Source organism: Haemorhous mexicanus, chromosome 16, assembly GCF_027477595.1.
Source record: "Haemorhous mexicanus isolate bHaeMex1 chromosome 16, bHaeMex1.pri, whole genome shotgun sequence".
Lineage (NCBI taxonomy): Eukaryota > Metazoa > Chordata > Aves > Passeriformes > Fringillidae > Haemorhous > Haemorhous mexicanus.
This window is the reverse complement of record NC_082356.1, coordinates 11643590-11670386: the sequence shown is the minus strand read 5'-3', so window position 1 is coordinate 11670386 and position 26797 is coordinate 11643590. Positions and strand designations below refer to the sequence as shown.

At 52.5% G+C, this 26797-nt stretch overlaps 1 protein-coding gene across 1 annotated transcript; it reads right to left on the bottom strand.

Moving 5' to 3' along the window:
* Positions 1 to 377: 377 nt before the first annotated feature.
* LOC132334952 (hydrocephalus-inducing protein-like) lies at positions 378 to 26286 on the bottom strand. The gene is made up of 15 exons (XM_059861076.1): positions 26215 to 26286; positions 25076 to 25130; positions 21557 to 21705; positions 19635 to 19769; positions 17978 to 18177; positions 15268 to 15376; positions 12072 to 12171; positions 11407 to 11525; positions 10053 to 10276; positions 8089 to 8156; positions 5643 to 5875; positions 4067 to 4167; positions 2685 to 2820; positions 2072 to 2176; positions 378 to 407 (listed from the first exon to the last, which is right to left on the bottom strand). The coding sequence occupies exons 1-15, from the start codon at positions 26284 to 26286 to the stop codon at positions 378 to 380; spliced, it is 1836 nt and encodes a 611-aa protein (XP_059717059.1).
* Between the last annotated feature and the right edge of the window lie 511 nt (positions 26287 to 26797).

The following is a 26797-nucleotide window of genomic DNA, read 5'->3' as shown; positions in this document are numbered from 1 at the left end:
ACTCTGCAAAGTCTCCCTTTGTAAGAGAGCTCCAGGGCCAGCAGTGCAACAGCAGCTCTGGGGTGAAAGCAGAGCCCTGCACACAGGGAGTCTGGCTGGCTTGGGAAGAGGCTCCATGGAGATCAGGACTCATCCCAGCTTGCTCTGGGAAGGCAGCTGGAGCTCTGACCATGATGATGCAGATAAAAGCCTCATCTTACATTGGGAAAGAAACAAGGCAAAACACCCCACACTCAGCACAGGCCTGTAGGATCTGAGTCAGCTTCTCCAAGGAAAACTCTCCTCTTTCTCCCCCCCACTCACCCCATGTCCAGCCACTGGCCCTGCTGCCCAGCCCACTGCCAGGGCACAGGACAGCAGGGCAGCAAAAAGGGAGGTCAGCACGAGCATGACTTGGTGCTGGCAGGCTGGGGAGGCAACACAAGCACTGGGTGAACAAGAAAATCTACCTCTGCTCCTGAAGACTGGGCAAGATCCTGCACTCCTCTCAGGGCTGGGACTGGCTCCTCCCTTCTGATCTTGAAGTTCCGCCATCGAGATGCCGAGGAATCCAAGCTGGTTCTCTTCTCCTTTGGTGGTTGGGGCTTGAACTTAGGTGGGTGAAGCTCATCTCTGGAAAATAAGAGAACTATGAACAGGGACCTGCAGTGGGAGGGAGGGACACCTGCACCAGCAGCTCCTGGTCAGGATGCAGCCCCTGGTTGGGTGCTGGCACCTTGAACTGAGAAATGGTTTGATCCAGCCCTTCCCAATCCAGGCTGGAGCAGCTCTGCTCTAAAGGCAGCCCAGGGATGACACTGAGCTGCTGCAGCAGCTGCAACTGCTTGCACTGAGCAGCTCCAGAGGACAGGCATGAACACCTTGTGGGGATGCCAAAAGCACAGTGGGAGAGGAAAGGACAGAGAAGGCAAGCAAAAAGGTGAGATCTGAGGCACCCAGGGGCAGACCCAGCCAGTGCCCAGCCAGCACAGCCCCCCCAGTGCCCAAGGCCAGAAACTCTGCAGCTCCAACAGGGATTTATCAGGAATGTTCCCCTGACACTGCTGGGGCCTTGGTTGACATTTTCCAGCACTCCCAGGTGACTCAGGTCACATTCCCCATCCATACATACACAGGCTGTGGTGCTGGGATCCTGCCAAGCTCTGTCAGCCTTGGGCTTGGGGAGGTTTCTGCCAGCCGTCCTGAGCTCCGTAATTGTGCTCTCTGTGCCAGGAAGCAAGCAAGAAAGATTTTTAAAAAAACCCAAACCAAACCACAGCAGGGAAACCTAAAAAACCTTCAACAGCTCAACCCTGCTCAAGTTATTTCTTTAGGGACACCTAGCACTCTCCAGCTGAAATGCTGGGCTTTTGGGGAAAAAGAAAATTACATGTTCACTTCCAAACTGGAAAGGATTAAGGTAAGAGAACCTTTCAAAATACAGATTATTGGCCCAAAGGTAAAAGATTTGCCAGAAATCTCTAGTTAAGACCATGCTGACAGTTAAACAACTGGTTCTTCTGGTGGGCAGAAACCCTCCTCTTTAAGGGAAGCAGCCTGAGAGTTGAAAGCAACTGTTTTGTCAAACTTCAGGCTCCCTGGCACAGCCTGCACTGCCTGTCCTTCCTGTTCACTGATTTACAGGCAGTGCCACAATGGCCCAGGTTCAGATGTTTGCTGCCATCCAGGGAATTTGGCATCACCATTTCCATATGTCTTAAGATAAGTTTCAATCTTTGCATCCACACTTCAAATGCCAGCTTTCCTTTCTTTTATAGAAAGCTAAAGGTTCTTAGAAGTCTTCTGACCTCCTCTTTTGTGCTCAGAGAGATGGCATTTAAACCAGATGTTTCCAAAGTGAACAGCATTTTAAAGAACAATGAATTAAAATGACCCTGGATCCCAGCTTAGCCGAACTCCATTCTGTGTCAGACACTGAGATTCCCACCTCTAAGGCACGAACTGTTTGTGCCACCCATCCCTCCTGTCCTTCTCCACAGCAGCCTGTGCCTGTTTTCCCCAGAAGAATCCCTGTCCCTGTGCCCCTGCCAGGAGCAGTTGCCCACAGGCACACAGCTCCCCTTGCCCTCACCAGGGGGTTTCTCTCATCCCCGAACACGCCGATGAGAACGTTGGTGCGATGCTCGCCCAGCGCCTGCACCTCCACCACAACTGGGATCTCTGCTGTGCTCTGGGGCTGGACAATCCCACAGGGCTGGGGGCTGCAGTAGAACACAGCAGAGTCCTCCTTGCGTTTCTGGAAGGGACAGAATGAAATGCAGCTTCAGAGGCACCTCTGAAGAAACTTTAGACTCCTTAACATCCACCGCAACAGCAACTTACACACACGTTTAAAACTCCCCAGGACAAAGGTAAAAGGAACAAACAAGATGCAAGAATTGGAGGCTTAACATTCGCAGGGGATCCTGCAAGGAGGCTGCCAGCACAGGCACTGGTGTCTCTGGATGCAGCAGCTTTTCACAACCCTCTAAGATCTCCCACAAGAAAACACCCTGAAGACTAGAACATCAACTGTTCCCTCAGCAGCTTACACTGCCTCCTCAAGTTTACATTCGGGTAGGATCCTGTTCTCAGCAGATCTTTAAGACTGAATAGAAAGCAGCAAAGTCTTATCCAAACCATTTTTTTCCCCTAATAATCTCCTCAATAATATTTGACAGGAGGAGGTGGATGTGATGCCAAACCTGGGGAATAAGCCCGTAGCAGCCAGGGAGGTGGCTGGGATTCCTGATGACGAGCTTCTTCTCATAGGGCACCTTCAGGTGGCACTCATCGTACTGGAGCACATAGGGGGACACTTGGAGCTCAGGAACGAGACATCTGGGCAAAGAGATGACCCCAGGGGAATCAGAGATACTGAGAGAATGGAGAACGTTTACCCCCCAAAGATTGTGCAATGGAGCAGAACACATTGGTCACTGTCAAATGGACATTTAACAGCCCTACAGGGATAAATTGCCTTCTGCCTCTTCCCACTCAAACAGGTCCTGTCAAGGAGGGGCAAACCCTGAGGCAGCACCCAGAGGCTGCCAAGTGCCCCAGGCAGAGCACTTTGTGCCACAGCTGCCTCAGCCCCTCCTTTGCCCAAGAAGCCTTGTAAGGACTCCTGTCACAGTCCCAGTGATCCACGAGCTCTGGGGGAGCCTTCCCAACAAGGATCAGGGCTCACTAAGGCTCAAGGAACACACAGCTCCAGTGTCTCAGGAAAAATGACTCCCTTCTCTGCCATGGTGCTGTTGCCCTGCCTGAGAACTCAGCTCTTTGCCCCAGCCCTGGAGGGCACAAGACACCAGCTGCCCTCCAGAGTGGCTGATCACCCCCTCCCAGGCCCTGCAGCTCCCTCCCTCCTTCCCTGCACAGCTCCAGGCACTGACTGGCCCCAGCTCCACCTGCTTTACAGAATGGCAGCCCAGGCACTGACTGGATGGCTCTGCCTGGGACAGGGAACAGCACCAGGGAGCTACATCCCTCTGGGCATTCAACTGGCACCCACAGCAGCACTGCAGGATGGAATTCTGCTGCAGCAACAATGGCCTTTAGTCTCAACTCTGAGAATATTAAAGCTCAAAATGGGAAGGAGAGGGAAGGAGAAAAACTGGAGCTGAGCTGCCACATCCAGGGCTGCTTTCCCCTCCTAAGACCTTGCCCTCACCACTCTTGCTGGGAGCCACTTCCCCCCTGCCATGTGCCCTCATGAACAGAAGCAGAGCCTGACTCTCAGCAGGCTGCTTGCTGTGGCCCAAACCAATGCACGCTGGTCACAACCAGCACAACTCCACCTCTTGCAGCAAGAAGGAGAGGAGGCCCTCGGGAAATTTGTTCCACCTCAAGCACCAAAACCCAGGCCAAGAAATGATACCATTCCTGGTCCCTTTAGAAGAGGGCCCAGGACCATGCTGGGCTGTGAGCAGGGCTGCTTTTCACCACAGGCTGCTGCCCAAGCCCTGCTGTTCTCATGTCCAGCTGGCACAACATGAGGCCATTAAGCAGCACTTCTCCTTGGCAGCTGCAGCCAGCAAAGCCTGTGCAAGGCAGTGCCTGGGGGAGGCCAGGCAAGGGCTGGTACCTGGCTGTGATGAACAGTTTTGTCACTCCCTTGCCAATGCCCTCCACGTCCACCAGCATCCTCCGGCGGAAATCCATCACCGTGTTGGAACACAGGGTCACCTGGTGGAAGAGAAGAACAGGAAATTCTTCCTTACAAAAGCTCATTACCCACCTGTGATATCCTCCAGTTCTTGAGGAGGATTTGGCCTTCATTCTTCTGCAGCTCCATGTGTAGAGCACAGTCTCAGAGGAACAAAAGCCTTCTGGCAATACCAGATTTGTTAAACACACCTTGCTATCAGGGCATAGGTCAGCTACATTCAGACATTAGACTAAAGCTCTTTGCAATACTGAATTCAAATTAGGGGTCCAATTTCTCATCTGACTACAATGACATCCATGCAGAGGAAATCTGACTTGAACAAAATGAGTTCAGCTTTACAGCAGCAAGCTGAGGGCAAAGTGTGGCCCAGCAGGTGCTGGGCACTTCATGGCTGCCGTGGGACCCGGAGCCCGGGCTGGCTCTCAGAACTCTGGCCCCATGCCAGGAGTGGGGAACTGCCTCAGGATGGGCACTTACCAGAGGCAGAACCCTCAGAGCCACTTGCTCTATGGTGCAAGAGACAAGCCACGACAGTGAGCAGGCAGAGAAGAAAGGAGGAGGCTCCCTGTCTTGAAGTTCCACAAGGAAGGGTTTATTCCAAGCAAGGGGATCAGAGGCAAAAGAGCCCTGGGCACTCCTGTGAAACGGCTTTTGTACAGACACAAATCGGGGGGGGGGGGGATACAAACAGCAAACCAAGAGGGAATCCTCAGGGGAGCAGGGAGGGGATTACATCAAGTGTACATCTGGGGCCACTTGGGGTAGGAGGGTGAAGAGGATGGCTCACAAGGGCCAATGGGACCTCCAGGAATAGGGGAATTCCAAAGGAGTGTTGCAGACAGGGAATGGCTCGAGGTCAAATTGGCAAAGAAGGCTGGGGAACAAAAGGGGGTAGGTTGCCTTGAAAGGCAGGGAAAGAGCTGGAACAAGGGGCAAGGAATGGCATGAGGGACAGCTTTGAGGGAGGGTGAAACCCAGGGGTAAACCAACTCGGGGAGAACATGGGGGTACAACAGAACAAACCACTTAAGAAGAAATCAATAAAATAAATTTGAACCACTACACATGGCTGCAAAGTTTTCTGTCCCCTCTAGAGATTCCTGCAGTGAACACAAATCATTCTGCTCCCCAGGAGGGGGGAAATGAGACCAAGAAGAAAAGCTAACTGCTTTATACAATGACATCTCTCTAACAGCCACCTTCTGCCATCATCCTTGCTCTGCCCACTTGCAATCAAATCAATCGCTCTCAAAAACACAAGAATGGCTTCAGGCCTTGACCATAAGGTATGTGACCTCAGCAGATGATTTTGGAAACCAAACAGTGCTCCCGGAGGAACATCCCGAGTAAGCCAGCTAGCAGAGGCCTCCCAGCAGTGCAGATCTCTCCCTCCCACCATGCTCAAAGCTGGCACCAGAGCTAAAGCCCTCCCACACTCCAGCGCAGCTTCAGCCCTGGTGCTGCAGCGTCTGTGGCTGGACTCTGGCTGTACCTCGATGTCCTGGTGTCCCTGGGGGAGGATGGTCCCTCGGCTGGGATTCATGGTGAACTCCCTGGGCTCCACATAGAAATGGATTCCCTTCCTCCAGGCTGGGTCGCTGTGCCTGCGGATCTGATCCACGCTGTCAACAGCCGGCTGCGTGCCATCGTCCGACATGCGGAGCTGGAACGTCAGCGGCACCGCGGAGCTGTTGGTGAGGCGACAGCGCTGGGTGTAGGGAAAGCCTGGCAAAGGACACAAATATCCAGTCAGGCACCCATGATGGCATGATCCTGGGGTGAATATCCTGGCAGGATCAAAGTGGGATTGGAGTTCAGCTCTTTATTATCTGAACTACAGCTCACCGAGAAGGTGCGTGAGGAATTAATTGTCACTTAGTTCCCTTTGACACAGTTTCCAGATTCCAGACTGCAGCCCTGAAAATAGTTCCCTTTGACACAGTTTCCAGATTCCAGACTGCAGCCCTGAAAATGCCCACTCCTAGCCCTGCTCAACACTGCAAGCTTCTCTCTTTGGGATGGGGAGGAGCTCCCTCACCTGCCCCAAACCAGCACCACTTATCTCTCAGTGATGGGTGTGCATCCAGACCCAGCATTTACTCTGAGAATTCAAGCTGTCAAATTCCCTGGGAAGCCTGCCAACACTCCCACTGTTTTCAAGAGATATAAACAGGGAGTCGTCATTGAGAAGAAGCTACAGCAAAAGAAAGTGAGGATGGAATCAGGAACTAGAACGTGATGTAAAGCACCCTAATGCAGCTTCTCTCTGCAGCATCCTTGAGGCATCTCTTGATTTGGGCCAAACAGACTGAGCACGGGACAGCTCAGAGCCCACTCAGCTGGGGGCACACCCAAGCCTTGCTTTGAGATTAGCAATTAGGAATCAGGTCCCACCTCACCCAACAAACAGGGACATCACAGCCATGCTGCTCACTGGGATTGCTGCCTGCAAGGGTTTAGCCCACATCAGCTCTGAGATTTGCTTTCCATCCTGGAAAGCCAGAGATACAGCCACTCATGGTGGGGATGTCCTGCCGAGCCCGCAGAGCAGCCACAACCTGCTCTGCAGGGCACACCTGGCTGGGCTGGCCAGCTCTGTGGGGAGGAGACTTCTCCCCAGGCCTGCTCACCAACAGTCCCTGGAACACAGATGGGGACTGCAGGTGCAGCCCAGAGCTTCTCTGGGCCCATCCAAATGACCACTGCCAGCTCCAGCAGTGACTCCAGCAGGGAGGTAGGAGAGGCACAAAAAGGACAAACCCAGATGTCAAAACCTCAAATGAGACTGAGCTCAGCACATGCAGACAACAGTCAACAGTCACAAAGAAGCAAAGATACAACAGCTGCCTTCAGCTGGAGAGACCTTAGGAATGAAATTGGATTCAGCAGGATCAATCTCCTGGTTCAGAACCATATTTCTATCTGTTGCCTTGCTTGTTTCATTTCTTCACAAGGCAACTTGACAAGTGCCTCCATGCCGATGCAGGCTGGGGAAGAAGCAGCTCAGGAAAGGCAATGAGTTTCCTTCCAAAGTTCAGGAACTTCATTGTTCTGGGTTTAGGCTTGGCAGTGAATGTTGCCCTTGGTCTGGGAAGGGGCAGAGGGGTTTTGGGGTGTTTTGGCCCTGGGGCTGGGCTTTTCCCTTCGGGGTTTTTTGGGATTTCGGGCGTGATGCCGGGGGCGGCTGTGCAGTCGGAGCTGAGCTCGGGCAGGGAGCGGAGCTTCCCTTCCTCCCGCTCGGGGATCAAAGCTCGGCCGCTGCTGCTGCGGGAGGTTGTGTGCTTGGCCCCGGGACTGCCCTGGCTGCAGCTCAGCGCTGCCATCGACCCTGCCTGCCTGCCCTGCTCCTGCCTGCTGCTGCTCCGCACTGCCGACATCCCCCTGCCCTTTGGCAGTTTGCAAAAGGAGCATTTCCTTCCTTCCTCCCTTCCCTTCCCTCCTTCCCTCCCTGCACCGGCTGGGAGGGGATCACTGCCCTGCCGGATCCCACAGCTCCTCCTGCTGGGACCCGAACTCCACTCAAGGGGAAAAACGGGACTTGGCACCTGGGAAACGTCTGTTCTTGCCTTCTTATCTGTGCTCTCCTGATCGAGTCTAGGAAAGAACTGTTATTCCTTTTCCCATAGTTTTGCCTGGGAGCCCTCTCATTTCAAAGGTAGAATTATTTGGAGGGATGGACTCATCTTTCCATTGCAGGAAGATTCCCACCTTCCTTGACAGACATCTGTCTTTTAAAGCAGCACAGAGACACCAGAAAACACTGACTTTATATTCCTTGCTTCTGTTGGATCTCCCAATGGCAAAATGCCACCTGAGGCAGCAGCAGCCCTGCAGTTCACAGCCTGGAGAGGCTGCTGGGGCAGAGCGTGAGTGAGGGATGCTGTTCTGTTGGAAGGCACAGATTCCTGAGGCTGTGTCCCAGCCCAGGGAACACTCACCAAAGGAGATGTCCCCGAAGTCGAGCTCAGGGAGGTCGAAGTGTAAACTCAGTGCACTGACGCTGCCCCTGGAGGGCGAGGACAGAGGAGGAAACGGCTCGGTTAAAGGAATTGCAAAGGTCTGGCTGTCCTGGCTCGGGGGCACAAAACCTGGGCTCAGGGCACCCTGGGTTTCCAACCAACACAGCCCCATGTGCTCAGCACAGGGCCCCGTGCACAGGAGGCAGCTAAAGCCAAGTGGCCAGCAGCCAACAGCCACTGATGGGCTCTGGGCACAGGGCAGGCAGGAAAAGCCCCCAGGTTGTTGCTTGTCCCATGAAGGACCCTGAACACACACCCAGACATGGCTCTGTGCCTCAGTTTCCCCGTCTGCAAGGGGATGGACATAAAGGTGTCCCCACACACTTCTGTAAGCAGCCCTTGCAGCCACAGGTTCCCTGCTTTGCTCCTTCTTAGCTGGAACTGCTGTTCCCATGGAGGAGCTTTCTCAGCAGAGTTTGACCCACACAATCATGACAGACAGAGTTCTGAGACATGAATCCAGGCCATGCCCAATCATCCTCTGAAAGGAGCAGCAACAGTTCTAGCCAGAGGACAGATGGATCCCAGAGGAAAGGACCAGCTTGTCAGCAGTGCACCAGCTGGCACAGCCAAGAGCAACAGCTTCAGCAACCAAACCAGGGTGTCCTGAATCCAGCACAGCACCTCAGCTGTTCTTGAACTCAGCAGACAAACTCCAAAAGTCACCAACATCCACTGAAATCAGCACTTGAAGCTGCACAACACTCACCAGTTGATTTCATGCTTGATGCCAATCAATGCCCACTCTGCCTTTTGGTTCAAACTCAAGGAGCAGTGACCTGGGCCTTGTGTTGTGTTCACAGGACTGCCCCTGGCTCTGCTCTGCACATCTCAACAAGAGACACCTGCCCTTGCCCAAGGAGAAAGCTGCTTATGCAGAAACACCCCTGATCACTTTTGGGGAGGGACAGAGGAGAATCAATTCTTTGATGGTGAAAGGTTCCCTCTTGATTTCCAAAATACAAAAGCAGCACTTTTCCTCCAAAAACAAAGCCAGCATCATTGTTTCTCCACTGTGGGCACACCTACTTGCCACTTTTCTCTTGCAAGGTAAGAACTTCCTTGCTCTTTTTTATCCCTCTCCCTTATCTTCTTGGTGTAATCCAGTGCAGATTGCTTCCATTTCTTTACTGCCTTGAGCCAGTGCCTGCCAACAGCAGCAGCCCAGCTCCAAAGCTGCAGAGCAGCCAGAACAGCTCTCCTGCTCCCACTACATTATCCCAGCAGCACATGGCTCAGCCTGGCAGGGACAAGGCCTCACGCTGCTGTGCTTCTGAGGACTGAGCTCTGCTTCCCCTGTGATCAGCCCTTCTCCCTTGTGCTGGGCCAGGATTATCTCTTGCCATGGCCTCAGCCCACAGGAGGATGCCCAAGTCCTTGGGACAGTTCCTGCTGCAGTTCCCTGACTCCCACCTCAGCCCTTTCCTGGCTGTGCCAAGGAGGCACCAGAGCACTCTGTGCACAGGAGCTGGGAGCACAGCTTGTCCCCCCCAGCAGGGCTGGCAGAGGTGAGCTGAGGCTGCTGCTGCCCACCTGGCATGGATTATTAACACAAGTTTTTACAAGCACTGCTGCTGCTGCAGAGTCAGCCAGGCTGGCCCATTCAGGTGGGACATCCCAGAGCAGCTGCTGCCCAAGTCTGATCCATCCCACTGCCTGCCATGGCCCAAGGCACAGGGAGATCTCTGCAGGGAGGAGTCATTCCAGCTCCCAGGCACCACCAAGGGCAGGAGGCATCCTCACACTAAAGCAGTGCCAGCATCAGAGCACAGATTCAGACCTCAGGAAACACCTTTTTTCTCTGCTCCAGCCCAACATGAGGTAGGTGGGGGATGTCCCAGAGACAGCTACAGATGTGCCCACCCAGCTCCTAGGGTCCTTACTTGATGGTCAGGATGGCAGGCATAGGAGATCCAGCCACTCTGAGCTGGAACTCTTCCTCAAAGCTGCCCAACACGGTGGCACTGAAGGAGATCTGCACAGTCTGGCTCCCTCCTGCTGCAATGATGCCCTCCTCGGGTGCAAACTTGAAGCAGGAGCCCACCTTGGTGGCTGAAGGGATACAGGTGAAGGGAGCATCAAGAGCTCCTTGGTTCATCAGTTTCACCTGCAGCAGCAAGAAAGCAAAGTGGAAATACATGTGGAACCTTCCCTTCTTGGGAGTTATTGTCTCATGATGCCAAGAACAGCCAGAAAAGGCAGAAGATGCTTTGTGCTGCTGAGTGGCAGAAGTCAAAAGATACAACAGGACAAGTTCTGCCTTTGGGTTTTCCTGCAGAGCAGAGGTAACTCCACAGAACTGCACTCACCCTGGGGTGATCCCATGGACACAGAGCTGTGCACCTCTGCTCAGCATCACCAAGCTCACTGAGAGCTGGCCCTGAGAGCAACATGGGCTGATTGCAGCTGCGTAGGGAATCACCCCAGAGCTGCTGCTGCCCCAGTTAGCACAGCTCCACCAGCACCATCTGCTCATTCACCTTTCCCCACACCATGAAAACAATACATTGGGAATGAGGCATCAGCATCAAAATGTACAGACAGCACCAACTTTTGGTAAGAAAACTCAGGGTGTCTTTCTCTTCCCCAGCCAAGCTTTTGAAAATGTCTGGCATGATGCAGTGCCTCACTTTCTACCCCTTCAGTTGATCTCTCATGGGTTTTTTTGGCAAGCTTGATACTATTGTGCGGGAGGCAAATAGGTAGAAAAATGCTTTGCTTTATTCCCAGGGACACTTTTCTCTTTCTAGAGCCAGAGATGCACCAAGGCTGAAGTGTGCTGAGGGACTGGTCAGCAAGGGAGAGAACTCCCAAGGCTTTCCTGTGCCTTGCAGCAATCAGCAGGAGACACTTGCCTGGAAGCTGTTGCAGTGGGCTGAAGCTCAAAGGCAGCCAGTTTGTGTCAGCTGCTTCTGCAGAGCCCAGGCCAAAGGAACCTTGTGTCTGCACTGCCACAAAAGCCTCTGAACATGCAGCTTTTGGAGCCAGCTCTGGGTTCATGGGCCAAGGGGTTGTGGTGCAGGAAGCCTCCCAGCTGATCCCTAAGGAAGGCTGCCCAAAAGCAGGGACTGGGGCTTCAGGAACAACAGACACACCTTCCTGACCTCCCCCAGATTTGAGCAGGACATCAAATATTCCCTGCTCACAAGTGCCCAGGGTGGCAGGAATTCCACAGCTCCAGCATGCTTGCTGCTGCCTCAGGAGCCATCAGGATCCATCCCAAGTCCTGCTGCTCACCTCATAGACGTGGGGGGTGTTGACAAAAACGTTCCCAAGGTCCAGAGTCTGAGAGCTGAGTTCAACCAAGGGTCCTTGGCCTTCCCCTCGGAGCTGCAGGGGCAGCCTGCTCTCACGGCCTGGGGAGAGATGTCCATTGCAGTGCAATCATTCCCTCTGTTACACTGCATTTTCCAGGCTGCCTCAGTGCTAGTGCCTGACACTGAGCTGGATGCAACCAGCTCCTGATGCTGCAGGAGAAGATCTGGACCCTTCTCTCCCCTCAGGAGATATCCCTTGGGGCTGACTTCTAATTTCTAACCCATTCCTCGGGCTGCTTTCCAATTTGAGCCACCACTTTGCTGAGTTTAAAACATCTCTGGTGTCCTGGAGTGGCAGGCCAAGGAGTAATGGGTAGAAATTGAAAGAAAGGAAATTGAGGTTAGATATTAGGGAAGGAATTTTTTACTGTGAGTGATTGGAGCAGGTTCCCCAGGGAAGCTGTGGGGGTTCCAGCCCTGCAAGTGCTCCAAGCTAGGCTGGATGGGGCTTGGAGCTTCCTGGTCTAGGGGGAGGTGTCCCTGCTGACCAGGGACTCTTCCCAGCAGTTCCATGGGAGCCCAGTGGGCTCAGGCTTGCACCATGGCTTCACTGAGGGGCAGAGAAGCAGGGCAAAGGAGCTGCACCTGAGATGCTGCAGTAAGCCACACTTCCATACTCCAGTGCTTCCAGAGGTTTGAAGGTCACCTTGATTTCGGCCGAACAATTCGGCCTGATTTCTCCCTCCTACAACAGAGAGAGACAGCAAAACATTGCTCTGCACACTTCACACTGCTTGTTTGCAACCACACTCCTGTAAGCCTTTGTTTAGAGCATCAGTGATGAGTGAACCACCCAAGGAGCCAAGGAAACCCTCCAAACCCAGCTCACACCAGCACTGGAAGCTCTCAATGCTCAGCTGATCAGCTCCCACTCTCCACAAGATTCCTGCTGCTCTGACACAAGCTCTTGGTCCCATCATGCTGCTGGCAGCCACAGTGGGATGCAACTGCCCCTGTGCACTGGTGGCTCTTGGCCTTAGATGGGCCATAGGAGTGATCAAGAAGAGAACATGATGCCCTTCCTTGAAATGCAAATATTAGTTAAGCTGTTTTGAAAGAAAGCAGAGGTTGGGATTATTCGGGGCTTTACTCCAAGATGAGAAGGGATTTTTCACTGTGCACACACCAGGTACTCATCATCTCTCACAATGCCAGCACTCAGAATCAGGGCTCTGCTTGATGGGAGCACGTGGCAGTTTGCTTGCATCACCAGAAAAGGAAAAGGTTTTGTGTCCCTGTGTGCAGGAGAACTCCAAAGGCCCATTTCAGCCTTGCACCCTGGTGTCCAGGCTCACAGATGACACTGGAAGGCAGACTCAGAAATAGTGCAAGGCATGCTTACAGGAGGGGATTGGCATTTCTGGCATTACCCTTGGGCTGAATTTGACCTCCTTTTGCCAGGGAACCGTGGCAAGCTTCAGGTCAGTGTGTGAGCTGGCAGTGCTCCAACAGCCTCTGCTGAACCCCACGTGTGGGGGGAGCCCCTGCCTGCAATAACTGCTCCCTGTGACACTGCAGGGACACGCACACAGTGCCTTGAGCAGCTCGAGCCTGGCAGCAGAGCTCGGCTTTGTCAGGCTCCCAGCCCTGCCTTGAGCCTGCAGGGCACAAATGCTTTGAGCAGGGAGCTCTGCAGCCACTCCAGAAACTCCATGTCCTCCCTCCCACCACATGGGGCCAGCTGAGGATCTGCCCAGTGACTGCAGCTGGGGGAAGGGGGACGGGGGCAGGGTGCTTGGGAGGAGCAAGTGGAAGAGGAGGAGGAGGAGGAAAATGAGGTTCTCAGCTATCACTTACCATTGGCTTGATGGAAAAAATGTCATGGGAGAACAGCATGGGGTCTTCTGGCACCTTTGCCATCTTCTCCTGGACCATGCTTTTGAAGGAACTAAGGGAAAGAAGAGGGTGTATCACCTTTGGAAAGAGGGGCTGGCAATTCAGGAAATGTTTAGGGATGTTGCCAGGTCATGTAGGAAGAAGATTAGAGAGACAAGAGCCCAATGAGAACCTGAGGAAATCCAGTCATCACAATCGACCTTTCCTTCCCAAAATGCCATCCCTGGCTGGAGTATCAATGGAACTGGAATGCTGAGTGCTGAGCTCCTGAAGGCCAGGGACACACACCCCAGTGCCAGGGATAGTTTGCTTGGCCTTAACCCTTCAAAAGCACCAACACCCCCCCGAGGCCAAACATTAGTTTCACTCTTGGGCCATGGATCTCACTGAAATGCATCTTTCAAACCAACCTCCTCTTCTCTTCATTCTCTTCTTCCTCACTAGGAAAAGCCTTCCACTGGAAGTGGGCTGTGATGTTACTCCTGTTCTCAATGAACACAGTTCTGTGGCTTGACATGGTGATGAAAGCCTTGTCAAGCTCCACGGAACTTGTGCTCAGCCCAACGTTGACATCCACAGCTTCTCCGTGGAGCTTTGTGTGGATAATTTCTTCCCCTGGAACAAAGCAAAGGGGAGTCTTTGCTCAGCTCACTGCCTGATGGAAGCACAAGGAACAGAGCAAACCACAGGGCACAGAAGAAAGTGTCCCAGTTTTGAGCTGAATGAGGAGTTCTGTGGATCAGTCCATTTATCCCATCCTGACAGCTCTGTGTGTAGAATGTGGGGATGTCCTGAGCAGCTCCTTAAACACCTTATTTCTGAGGGTGTTTGTGGAGATTTGGCCCCAAGGTGACAGTATGGACAGGGAGATTGGTCCATGTGCTCCGGTGACCCACTCAGATCACCAGGATTTCTGCATCCAAGTCCTTCAGGTGACAGGGCTGAGGAGCCCTGCTCAGTCCTGCCTTGCCCAGACTCTCCCTGGGCATCCCACCAGACTCTGTCTCTCCTGATCCCTTGGATCCCTTGTTGCTGACCAGCAAATATGCCTGGGGGCAGGTGGGCAGCAAAAGGAGGCCCAGAGGAACAAGTGAAGTGACAGCCCCCAGCAGGAGGGGACACAGGGGAGGAAACACAACCAGCCTGGCTCTGCAATGTGACAAACCACTGCAAAATGAACACCATGAAAATCATCATCATCATCATCATCATCATCTCCCTGGCCAAAGCCAAAGCCTCATCAGTCTTGAAATATTTGATATTGTTCTGATCTGAAAAACCAAGATGCAGCATTGCAAATGAAATAAAAAAGGGACAAAGGAAAGATGAGTAAGTACAGAGCAGCTTCTCCATTAAGACTGAATGGGATTCCTCAGTCTAGAAATCAAATGGGAGACAGATGTGAGAGGTTTGCAACAGCAGGAACAGCCTGGGAAATGGGGACAGGGAGAAGTTTGTTTGGGTTTGTCACAAAAAAAAGAACTAGAGCACCTGAAAATGTTGTTAGACAGAAACTACATCTATGTGTAAGGGCCACAGAGAAAAAGGGTCTGTGGCAAGCCAGGGGAGAAGACACACATGGGACAGAGGTGTGCAAGAAATCCACTGCATTGGAGAGAGTCTGATGGAGACCTCACCTACAGCACTGCCCAGGAATCAAATAAAACTTCAGCCAGGCATAGCCACATGGGAGTGGAGAATCAGGGATCCTCTTTCCTCCACTCAGCAACTCCCAGCACAACAGGAGTCCAAAATCTCTGCCTGTTAGAGGGGATTCACTTTCTCAAGCCCCTAAAGACCAAGGAGTTCTCAGTTTGCTTTGGGGTGAAGCTGAGCAGGGGAGGTACCTCTGGAGGGAATGAAGGGGATGGGACAGCACGGAGCCATGGTGCAGAACTGTCCTGTGCCCGTGCAGGGCCCAGCACTCACCTGTGCTGCAGCTCACTGCCAGGGAGCCCCAATGGTCACCGCTGGCCCGCGGGTGAAATCCCACTGTCACCTGCACGGTGTCACCAGCGCCCAGAGCTCCTGTGGCCGGCACCACGGAGAAAGGACTGCAACACAGAGAGAGGCAGCAGGGCTGGGGGGACACCTGGCCAGGAGATTCCTTCTGCACTGCAGCTCACTGCAGCTCCCTGGGGCAAGCAGGGAGCAAACCAAGCACAGGCAGCAGAAGACAGCCAGAACAGACAGCATCAGAAACAGCCACTGAGCCACTGCTGAGGAGATCCAGCCCTCACCAGATCCTGGGGCTAAAATGACCTCAGCTCCCCCATACTCTGCATCCAGCTCTCTGCAATGAGGCTCAAGGGTCCCACTGCCACCAATCCCATCAGAGAATGGTTTCTGAAGAGCACAGAGAGGGTTCAGAGGTATCTGCATGACAACTTGACACTGACTGCCTCAGGAATTTCTCTTTTCCTGCTGCCTATGAACCTCATCTCAGGAGATGCAAACGTTAGGGCACTCCCTGTCCTGGCAGATTACAGCCTAGCAATCAGACAGGGAGAAGGAACTATTCCCTGAAGACCAAGGAATAGTTACTGTTGCAGTGTGGTTCTTTGGTTTCTTTTCCATTGAAAACATCCTGATTTAGCCAAAAAGACACATTTTATTAGCATTTCAATGAGAGCTTCCTTTTCTAAGAAAAGGAGCAATCAAAACTCTGAAAGAGTGCAACTGCAGATTAGAGCAATACAGTGACCTGGAAACAAGACCCAAAAGGAGGATGCCATTTACAGTCTGAAGGGTCCAATCCCAGCTCAATGAAGCACCATCAGCAGGAGCACATCAAGGAAACAGAACAGGAGGTTTCTGTGTATTTACCAGCAAAGCAGTCTGGGACTCTGGGTTGTCATGCAGGCTGGTAACTGCTTGCTTGGCCCAGCAGACAAACTCTGTGCAATGTGCTGGAAATAATTATGCAACTGTGTTGGTGCACTTTGGATTTACCAGGAGCAATCAGCATTGATCACCAGGTAAAGAGCTCTTGCCTGACAAACACAAGACTCTGTGCTTTGATGCTCAGGGACAGCCCAGGGGAAAAGTGCTTCTGCCCAGCAGCTGCTGGGCTTTGTGCTCTTCAACAGCCCCACTGAGCAAACAAAAGTTCCTGGCCTTGGTGCTTTGCTGCTGGTCAATCTGTCACTTCAAAGTGTCTTCTGGGGACTTTGGTGATGAATGCATCACACACAAAAACAAAGGGAACATCTGGCAAGCTGAGCTTTGCTCATGTCAGCAGTGACAGCTGATGAACTTGCTTCAGGTTCTGCTCATGAAGGACCTCTTGCTGCAATGATGGGCTGAGCTGTTCCCATTGCCACTGGGGAGAACATCACTGCTGGCTGGTGGAGAAGCCTTGGGCCAGCAATGTTTATGGGCTGGACGTGAGACTTTGGAGGGAGGGGAGGAAAGACAAGGCCCCAGCAGCCCCAGAGCCAGAGCAGTGCACGTGCTCCTGCATCTGCCCCGGGGCTGATGCCAGCCCTGCTGCAGCTCTCTGCTGGGGCTCGGGGGATCAGTGCCTGCTGGGGGCAAGGCACAGGATTCTTCCCTTAGTCTTTTGCCAGAAATTTCATCAGAACAGAGAAGTTGCCAGTTAGGGGAATCCCTGGCCAGGCTTCAGCACTCCCTTCCATTCCATTCCCTTCCCACTCCTGCCCCATGTTACATGCTCCTGCCCTCAGATGGCAGGATGGGAAGAACATTCCTGGAGGTGACTTCAGGGCTTGCCTGAGAAAGAAGGTGTCTTCTTTTTTTTCAAATTATCAGGAGAAGAGGATCCAGCCAAGTCCAGGACTCAGTTTCAGGCCGAAAAAACTGACTGCAATTCAGCCCCTTCACCTGCTACATCCCACCCTGGGCTGGACCCACCAGACTCTTCTGTTCCTGCTGTAGCAGTCATCTCTCAACTCCTCTGAATTTCAGCCAACAGCACTAAGCTGTTCCCACAGATAGAAGAGCTGTGCAGGAGACATCCCTGACACTGTAATAACCAAATGAAAACCACTGCCAAGAGATGGGGCTGGCACGCTCAGTTTTGGCCTTTTCTCTGTTCATTGTGAGCTGCTCCTTAAGACACTTCTCACCCTGTTAGATCCATCCTCTCAATGAATCACTACTGCAACTGACAGGCAGAAAAGATAAGGGACAGAGGGGGTTTTCTTGAAAAACACGTTGTTTTCTTCTGCTTTTTAGCTAGGTCCATTGATATGTTTGTTCCCTTCTATGGCATCTAAAGCCAGGTCCAGATCTCCCAATGGCACCTTGCAATCCCCAGACTCTGCTCTTGCTTTGAGCAGTGTGTTTGCTCAGATGATTGCCAGAGGTCCCCTCCAGGACCACTGGAAAGCCACGTGCCTGTGGCCTCTCAGGGAATGGGTCTATTTGGCTGACAGTGCTGAGGAAGCATTTCAGAAGCTGCTTGTGCTCAGGAGGGTGCAAGCCAGCTACCAACATGTTCCAGCAGCCTCCAGCAAATCTGGGACAGAGAAAGCTCCAAGGCCACAGAAAGCAAGAGCTGATGCCATCCATCCTGCTCCCTTCCAGCCAGGCTGCAGGGCAGCAGCTGCAATGCTCTGGTTCCTTTTGCTGCTCTTTCCCAGCTCTGCTGTCACCCAAAGGTGTTTTGCACAAGGACAGATGAGCTGCCTCACCTCTGGGTGCTCAGCTGGTAACGAGCTGCCTGGGTACCGACATTGCGCACCAGCAGAGTCTTCTGGGTGCTGCCCTGGACTGCACACTTGGAGAAATCCAGCTGGGCAGGGAAGTCCAGGACAGCTCGGGCACCAATGGCCCGGATGGGCACAACGATCCTTTCCCTTGATGTCATGCAGACCAGCTGGTGGCAATAATCCTGCAGGAAAAGAAACTGCCTCAGCACAGGGCATTTAGTGCCATCCCCATGGCAGAAGAAAAACTTATTGTTCATTTTAGGGTGCAATAGGTAAATTGATGCTCCAAGGGCATCGATTTACCTATTGCACCCTAAAATGAGCACTAAGTTCTACTAATATGTCACATTTTAAAGGCACCGGGGCACTTTTGCAAAACCTATCTCTGTGGCATTCAGCTCTTGTATCACTAGGTCATACCCATACCCTAGGCCACCACAATTTTACTCTAAATTTTAATGATTGTTAAACAATTCCTAAGTTCATTCTAAAGAACATGGTGCTTGGGAACACAGGACATTCCTCTAGGTTTCTATATTCCAACTGTCTGAGAATAGGACAAAGTCTTCAACTGGCTCTAAGCAGCAAAAGGAAGATGAGAAAACAGCTGCACCCAAAGAGATCCTGCACCTCTGGCCTGCTGTAGAAACATCAGTTGGCTCAGAACTCCTCTCTAACTTTGCCTCTCCAACCAAGCCAGGAGAAGAACAGTGCCAAGAGGTAGCAGGATGCTGTTGGAAAGGGCCTCTCTTTGTTTCCCTGCAAGGTTTCCTCCCTTCCATGCCATGTCCTAAACCCCTCCCTATGAACAAGCCTCCAGATCAGAACATGAACCCTCCAGATCCCAGCACTGAGATCAGACTTGCCAGGGCCTCAGCACTGCTGTTCAAACCTCCCCACAAAAGCACCTCTGGCACGGGATGGGTGCCAGCTGACAGAGCAAGCACAGGGACAGGCATGAAGACAGAGCCCCAGTAGTGTCACTGCCACAAGCCCTGGGCTCACAGCTCTGCCTGCAGCTTGTACCTGCCCTGCACGAGCTCCTTCAGGCAGGTGTCCCAGTCCCCTGCAGCTCAGCAACCTCCTGCTGACCAAGGGCACCCAGAGCCCAGTGTGCCTGTGCCAGGCCGGGCTCACGGGCACAGCACATCCTCTGCCCTGGCCCTGCAGCTGTACCATGCTCACTTGTGCTCTGGGACAGCACAGCTGCAAGGCTGGAGAGCAGAGGGGGTGAAAAAGCACCGTCTTTGCTCCAGCCCAGGGGCAGGCAGGGAAGCTGGTGCCAGTCAGCAAGGAGGAAAGCTCTCTGACCTCTTGGTTCCTCTGGTGTTTTCCATCATCATGAAACCCCTTCCCCTAGACCTAGAGATGGCCCAACATCTATCAACAGCCCTCTGTCATTTCCATCCTGTTCCCTCTGCATCTTCCCCTAGGAATGCTCAGGGATGTGCAGGGAGGGGAAGCAGAGCCTGTCAGGCCTGGCTGCAGTGCCTGCCAGCAGGGGCCAAGGTGTGACTGGCTGCAGGCTGCCTGCCCACGGCCTGGAGCCAAGCTCACAGCATGCAATGGGCTGGAGCCAGAGTGCAGGGAAAACAATGGCTGTGCAGATCATTCTGTGCTTTGGCTCCTCCACTCTCACCTTGTTCTCGGCGGGGCTGAAGCGGATGCGCACAGGGGCAGAGGCGCCTGCTGGCACCACATGGTACACATCCCTGGGGCACGCCAGCTGGAAATAAGGGCAGCTCTCCATGCACACCTTCACCAGCCAAGGAATCTGCAGCAAAGACACCAAATGATCATTGTGCCACTTGTGCCAACAGGACCAGAGGAGACCTGTCCGTGCCCTGCTGGCATCCCTCCTTGGCCCCTTTCCCAAAGCACTTTCAGCTCTGCAGGCACAGGCACATCCTTCACAAGGGTGAACTCGAATCCCTTCTGTCTGCCTCCAGCATTTTGGCCACGGCCAGTAGGGCAGTGCCTGCTGGCAAGGAAGGGCTGAGCAGGTCAGCACCAGCAGGATGGAGACAGAGCACCTGAACCAAGTCATCTGCCTATTCAACAAGGCCAAAAAACCTGCTGGCTTCTGCCTCCACACAGCCATGCAGTTGTCATGTTCCAGAGGGGAATGTGCTACCTGAAAGCAAACCAGCACATTGTCCTGGGGGAAGCAAGAAATTCCCTTCTAGCAAATCTAGCTTTGGGTAAGGATGTTGTGGGGATACAGTCAGGCAGGCAGAGCAGCAAGAGAGGAGACCAAGCCCTGTGGCCTTACTGGGAAGAAAAGCAAACCTGAAAAGCAAAAGAGGGAAGGAACAGAGCAAGACAATCCCTAAAACAAGGAGATGGCAAAGAGAATTTCACTTAGCAGTAAAGCAGCAAGGAAGAATCATAAAACCATGCGAGCAATCAGCTTGCCAAAAGTGACAGAAAACACAGACAGGCTGTGCCTATTGACTATGGGCTTCAAAGGTCTTTTCTGCCTGGAGAAACATGACCAGCACTGACTGACAGTGTGGTTCCAGGATGAAAAGCCAATCGTGGCTCTCCAGGCCTTCTTGCTGCCTGTGCAGGCAGGCTGGGCATTCCTGCCTGCAGCCAGCAGGCCAGGTTCTGCCCTCTGGCATTCACAGACACAGCAAACATGCATTTTCTGGCACACTGAGAGCATCAACCCCTGAGCACCAAAATGCTCTCCAAAAGTCTAAACCAGATGATTTGGATTCCCTTCTGTCTCCTCCCACCAGCCCACACTTGGCACAAGCCCCCCTTGAGAAAATCTTTCCCTGACTGAAATTCCAGTGGTCTCAAGTTTTCCTCTTTACACTGGAACACAACTGCTGACATTTTTCAACTTTTTCCCCTCTTAGCTCTCTTGGCAAACTGCAAAACAATCCAAATTTCTTCAAGTGAAGGTGGAAACCTCCAGGAGCACATGGCTTTGGATCTGCTGTGGTTCTCCAAAAGGAAAGCAGAGCACCATGTTGCTTTTGGAAAAGCTGAGCAGAGCTGGATGAAGCTGAGCAGGAGCCTGAAGTGGCACCTAAAGGCCTCTCACTGCTTCTGCTCCATCAGCCTGATTGCAGGGCTCTTTCAGAACACATTTCCTGCAGTGCCAATGCCATTGATGAGAAGTGATTCCAGCACAAAATGCAGAAGACTCAGCCCCTGAGCTGTGACTGTCAGCTGCACAAAGGGAGCCAAACTGGCTGAGAGAGGCAGAGACTCCTACCAGGAGCCAAGATTAACCAAGGAGACACAGGGTGTGGGATAGACTCAAGGCAAAGCAGGAGAGCAGGAAAGAACTGTACAGCCCTCAACATTCCTCTCAATCCAGAGCTTGCAAGAGAAGGAAACTCCTTTGGGATAGAGACCATCACTGCATGGCCAAAATCAGGGGACAATTGCCAGCACAGGAAGATTTCCAGCATCTTGCAGAACAAGGTGCGGAGACATTTTATTCTGCATGTGCTGCAGCAGACAACTTGCTTTGCTGTACACTCAGGGAATGACAGCACTCTCCCCTTCCAGCACAGTGTTAAAGCTCCGGGTGCCAGCACTTACCTTGTCCTTATTAATGAGAGACAGCTCCATCTCAAAGATCTCCCGAGCGACGAAGTTCTGAAATACCAGCTCTGGTGGGGAAACCCCAAACCAGCTCTGTTTCGGGGCAGCTGACGGCAGCTGGAGAGGCGAGAGAGAGCAGGGAGAGCTTCAGCTGCTGGGAGGAAGGTTCATGAAGGAGAATCTTCCACTGATCCCCAGGGAAGTACAGACTCTGGGCGAGCACGTCTGCCCAGCCCACACTGGGCAAACAGTGGCTCACCCACCTCTGCTCTGAGTGATCCAGAGCTGCTGGGCCACACAGAGCAGGCTCAGGCCAAGCTGCTCTTTTGGCATCTATTTCTCAAGGTTTCTTTCTCCACAATGCCAGGCAGCACTTCCCTTAAGCACAGCCCTGTGCCCATGTGGTCACAGAGCTCTGGGGCATTGACTGAGCATTCATGGAGTAAGTCAAACCCATGGATTTACAGGAGACTCCATGGGAAACAATTCTGGGATGTCCTTTACTCTGAGACAGGGAAACCCAGGCCCACACAACTGCAAATATCTTTTTTGCTCTAGAACTTAGACCTATCAGTAAGAAGAGCACAGGACCAGAGGAGGTGGGAGAGATGAAGTGATATTTGGCTGAAGCCAAAAGGTCATAAAGCAAAAGAATGGAATTTGTTGGTTCTGTGTGTTGTTTGTGGTTTGGATTTGTTCAGGTTGGATGTTGAGTGTGGCAGTGAGAGGGACGGGGTTGAAGACCTGACCAAAAGGAAGTAGGACGAGAGGGGAGGGGACAGAAAAGTTGGTGGTCAGTAGAGAATGGAAGCTCCTGAGTACCCATCCAATGGGAAAGGGGACAGGGACCGCCCCAGCCGGGTATAAAGGGCACAGAAAGATTGCCATTTTCTCAGAGGGTGTGTGTGTGCTTGGCTCTCGGGGAGGGAGACACACCCGGCTCAGCTGAATACTTACTAATAAATAGTTTTCTTTTGCTTTGATGATTTTTCCCCTTTCATTGTACTTAAAAGTTAATGTGTTTCAAACAGAGGGAAAGGCAAAAATAAAAAGACAAATGAGGTGAAAATCAAAAGACAAGGGAGGTGAATGCTGAATGAGGGTAGGGTTCAGTTATTTTCTCAGCAACTTGGGTAAAAGTAGAGTTGGTGTTGTGGTTTGAGGGGAAATGGTTTTTTTTGGGATGGTGTGGTCACGCCAATCGGTGTCCAGATTTTAATACTGGCACCTGGTTTGTCCACTGAGGGCATGGATACACCTCTGAGAACACAGGGGGTTAAAAGCTGTGAACTCCCACTGGAAGTTCCTTTTGAGTTCTGGTCCTGGACCAGAGGAGACCTCCCCTGTCCAGCTCGGAGCTGGGCAGGGGGGAGGGGAGCCATGCGGCCGGAGGGAGGTAGGCCAGGCCTGGGCCGAAGGGTGGAGGAGCATTGCACTGCGAGGGCTTCGGGCAGCCATCCCCCATTCCCCCCCCGGAGGGAGAGAGAGAGAGAGCAGCCTGTGCCTGTGATAGCGCGGCTGGAGTGAAGGAGAAGGGGGGGGTGCCCAGCAGGGCAGCCAGCCATGGGAGTTCATGAACCAAACCGGCAGAGCCTGGGACTTTTAACCCTTCTTGGGACGATGGAAACCTTGCAAATGCTGATTCCTCCTGGAGTTGGTGAGATTGAGAGAAGTTGAGAAGAATTCTAGGTGGGAGGAGATGATGGAGTGGCTTTTGGCTGGACTTTTCTTGGATAGCTATGGACAGAACCCTTGAGTTCCTGTGACACAGAGACTGCATTCTGGGGGGAGGCAGTGGCTCAGAGCCAGGAGAGTGCGGTGATGTGAAGGTGTGTGAACAGAGACGAAGGGTGGAGGAGGGTTGTGGTGGTGCCCTTCATCTCCGAAGAAGAAGAAGAGGAAGATGATCTCTGTTCAAGAGACCCCTCAGCCCCAGGGGGTGAAACATGGGGGGGACAGGTGTCCCAAAAGGAGAGGGACTGTGCTCTTTTTTGGAACTGGACAAAGCATCCTTAAAGAGAAAAAACCCTAGAAGCAGCTCTGGTCCATGTGCAGTGGTGAGAGCACTGGACATGGAAGGAAGAGGTCACGATGGCAAAATGTTCTCCGGGCGGTGCCACACGTGACACAGAAACACGAGAAGTTTCGCCTGTTTCCTGGGTGAAGTCTGTAGTGCAAGAGGGACTCCTCTCTTCTCAAAGAATTGAGAATTGATTATCCAAAGGGTGGTAACGGAATTAGGAAATTTTTGGTGGGGGGAGGAGGAGGAAATTTGGAAGGTTTTCATCCTGTGTTCTGTGTGTTTTTTCCCTGTAGTTTTATGTTAATAAAGTTTTTTTCCTTTCAATCGTAAGTTGGAGCCTGCTCTGCTCTATCTCTGATCACATCTCACAGTAGATACCAGGAAAAGAGGTTTTCTCATGGAAGCACTGGCATTTCGCCAGGCTCAGACCATGACAGTTGGTATCTCCTTTTTCCACGAGTTTTAAATGGGTGCTTTCTTGTCATTACTGCTATCTTATTTAATGCCACTGTAGAGGCACGTCTGGAATGACACAACAACAGCAAATGCTTCTGGAGCAGAGACATTGCTTTGAGAAAACTCTCCCCTGCTTTGTCTGCCTGCTCCAGCCACACTGCTGTCACTGCAGGGACACCAGCAGGTCTCCTGTGGGACTTCACAGCAGACACATTCTGCTCAAGGGAGTGGCTGCAGCACACTGGCCCTTAGCTGTGCCCTTCCCTGAGGTGTTCCCAATGCCCCTCTCAAGGGCAATCCTTAACCACTTTGTTCCATGTCTCCTGCTGCCAATTTCCTGCTCAACAGCCCACCTTGATCACCTGCCCCTTTGCACTGTGCTTTCTACTGGGCCAGTCCTGCCAGAAAAGCAGCTTTAAACACACCTCTAAGTAGCCACTGATCCAGATAAAGAACATCCATTCCCCTCTGCCCAGGGCCAGTCCCCTGCACATCTGGCAGCCTGCAAAATCTAACACCCCATCAGGGTCCAACACATTGTTCCAGCCCAAAGCAGGAATGCAATTTCTTTTGTTAAATCTGAAGTAATTCCTGCAGATCCTTGGCCTTCAAAGGCCAACGCTGCCACTCTGGAGGGAATCCTGTGACCCCAAGCATTTGATGGTGACCACACCAAAGCAAGAGGAGGCTCTCTCAGCAGGAGAATGGCAAATGGCAATGTTGTGCCTTTGTGTCCCCAGCCTTCCCCCCATTAGCAATGGCAGCTACACTCCAGCACAGCCCAGCAGCTTCAGCAGAGGTTATTTGTGTTGCTTAGTGCACACCAGGACTCCCAGTCCACCCCTCCCAGCAGTGTGCAATGACAACAGCACCTGGACACTGAGCTGTTTTGCTGGAGGCAAGCCTGTCACAAGCACACACCCCCTTCAAACTTCATGTTCAACAGAAAGGAAAAGAGCAGGAAAAGGCTACCTTTGGACCAGTCTCACTCCTGTCTGGAAATGGGCCAGTTCTGGGCAGAATACTCCCCCCAGTACTGGCCTCCTTCTTCCTGCTGGGAATCTTCTCGTTCTGGAACTTTGAGGGAAGCAGCTGAAAGGCAAAAATACACCAGCTAGAGCCTCAGAGATGGCTTGTTCAGAGAGGCTTTTCTGGAACAAGTGGCACTGGTGAATAACTTGTGATCACAGCCACTAGGACAGTCCTGGGAGCCCTGGAAGTTTCCTGCTGAAATCCTTAGCATCAGTAAATTAATAATACAGAGTGCAATACACACACTCCAGCCACATGGCTCCGTCCCATTGGCTTCTCCAGGACAGGATGGGACATGGTTGGGGATTTCTGCTCTTTGGGCATTTGTTTCCTCTTACATTTCCTTGGACTGAGGCAGCGACCTTTCCAGAGAATGGAAAGGAGCTCTCAGAACTGCCTGAACTCCATCCCTGCACAACACTCAGAACTCACAGCAAGGAGATATCGCTGCTGGCTGAGTCCAACAGATGCAAGAAAACAAAGCTGTACCAAGAGGGAGGTGCACAGGAATGTGTCCAGGTTTTGGTTCTCCCTGTTAAATTGCTTTCTCTGTCTGGGCTGACAGAGCCCTCCACAGAAGAAAACAGAGGGATCTCCTTGACACAGCCTCAGCACTGGGGCATCTTCAGCCAAGAGAGCTCCAGACAGCAAGGGACCTTTGTGGCCTTGGCTCCAGTGCTGCCTGCAGGGCTGGATCTGTGCCCACAGGAGCTGGGAGAGAACAGCTGCTTTGGAAGCTCTTCCAGCTGGGAACAGCCATGGCTCTCAAGGCTTTGGGCAGAATTTGAGCTTTCCCTCCCCCACATGCCCGGGTGGCCAAGGGCAGGATGGTCAGAGCAGCACAGGTGAGTGCCCAGTCTGACAGAAGGAATTCCTGTGGCAAAGGGAAAGGGACAGAACACCTGCTCAGGGCTTCAGCTGTACATTGGTTTCACTTGGCTCCACTGGCACAGCCTGGCAAGACACAACTGAAGCATCCCACAGTGTTCCCTGCTGCACCAGGACAGCCCCCAGCAACAGGAGCACGGCACAGAGGGCTGGGGAGGGGCTCTGCAGCTTCACAGCCCTGCTGGACAACAGGGCCAGGGAGAGCAGGGACACCAGGGCAGGTGCCAGCCTTAACACAGCCCCAGTGGCCACTCACAGTGTCTGGCTTCAGCCTTTCCCTCAGCAAAAGACGAGGTGGTGGTGTCTTCTTGGGCAATCCAGACGCCATCTCCAAGGGATGATGTCACAGAGGGAGACAGTGCCTCAACAAAACTGGAAGGAGCAACAATGGAACTCTGAAAATCCACAACCCAATCCATGGCAGTTTCAAGGCATATACTGGTGCTAAACAATTTGATATGATTTGAAAGTAGCTGAGTGCTTGTTTGGCATAAGTAGCTAGTATGGTTAGGCGTCTAGCTGGATTTTATTTGAACTATATGGCTGCCTTGTGCAATTCAAAGATGGATTGTACTGAAACCTGGAGCTCAAAAGCTGAACATTAATAATAGTTGGAACAGACAAAGCTCTAGCTTAAATATTACTTAAAAATAGCTGGAGTGGGCCTCCTCTTCTTTAGGCTAAAAAGCACCCCTGCTCTCTCAGCTGCTCTTCACAGGACTTGGGAGAGACTGGAATGTTATGGCTAATGGCTTAAATCTTGTTAGGAAGGACTTTTTGCCCATTCTGACAAAACTGAATAAGGAAGCTGCCTCCACTGAAGCCCAACCCTCCCTGAA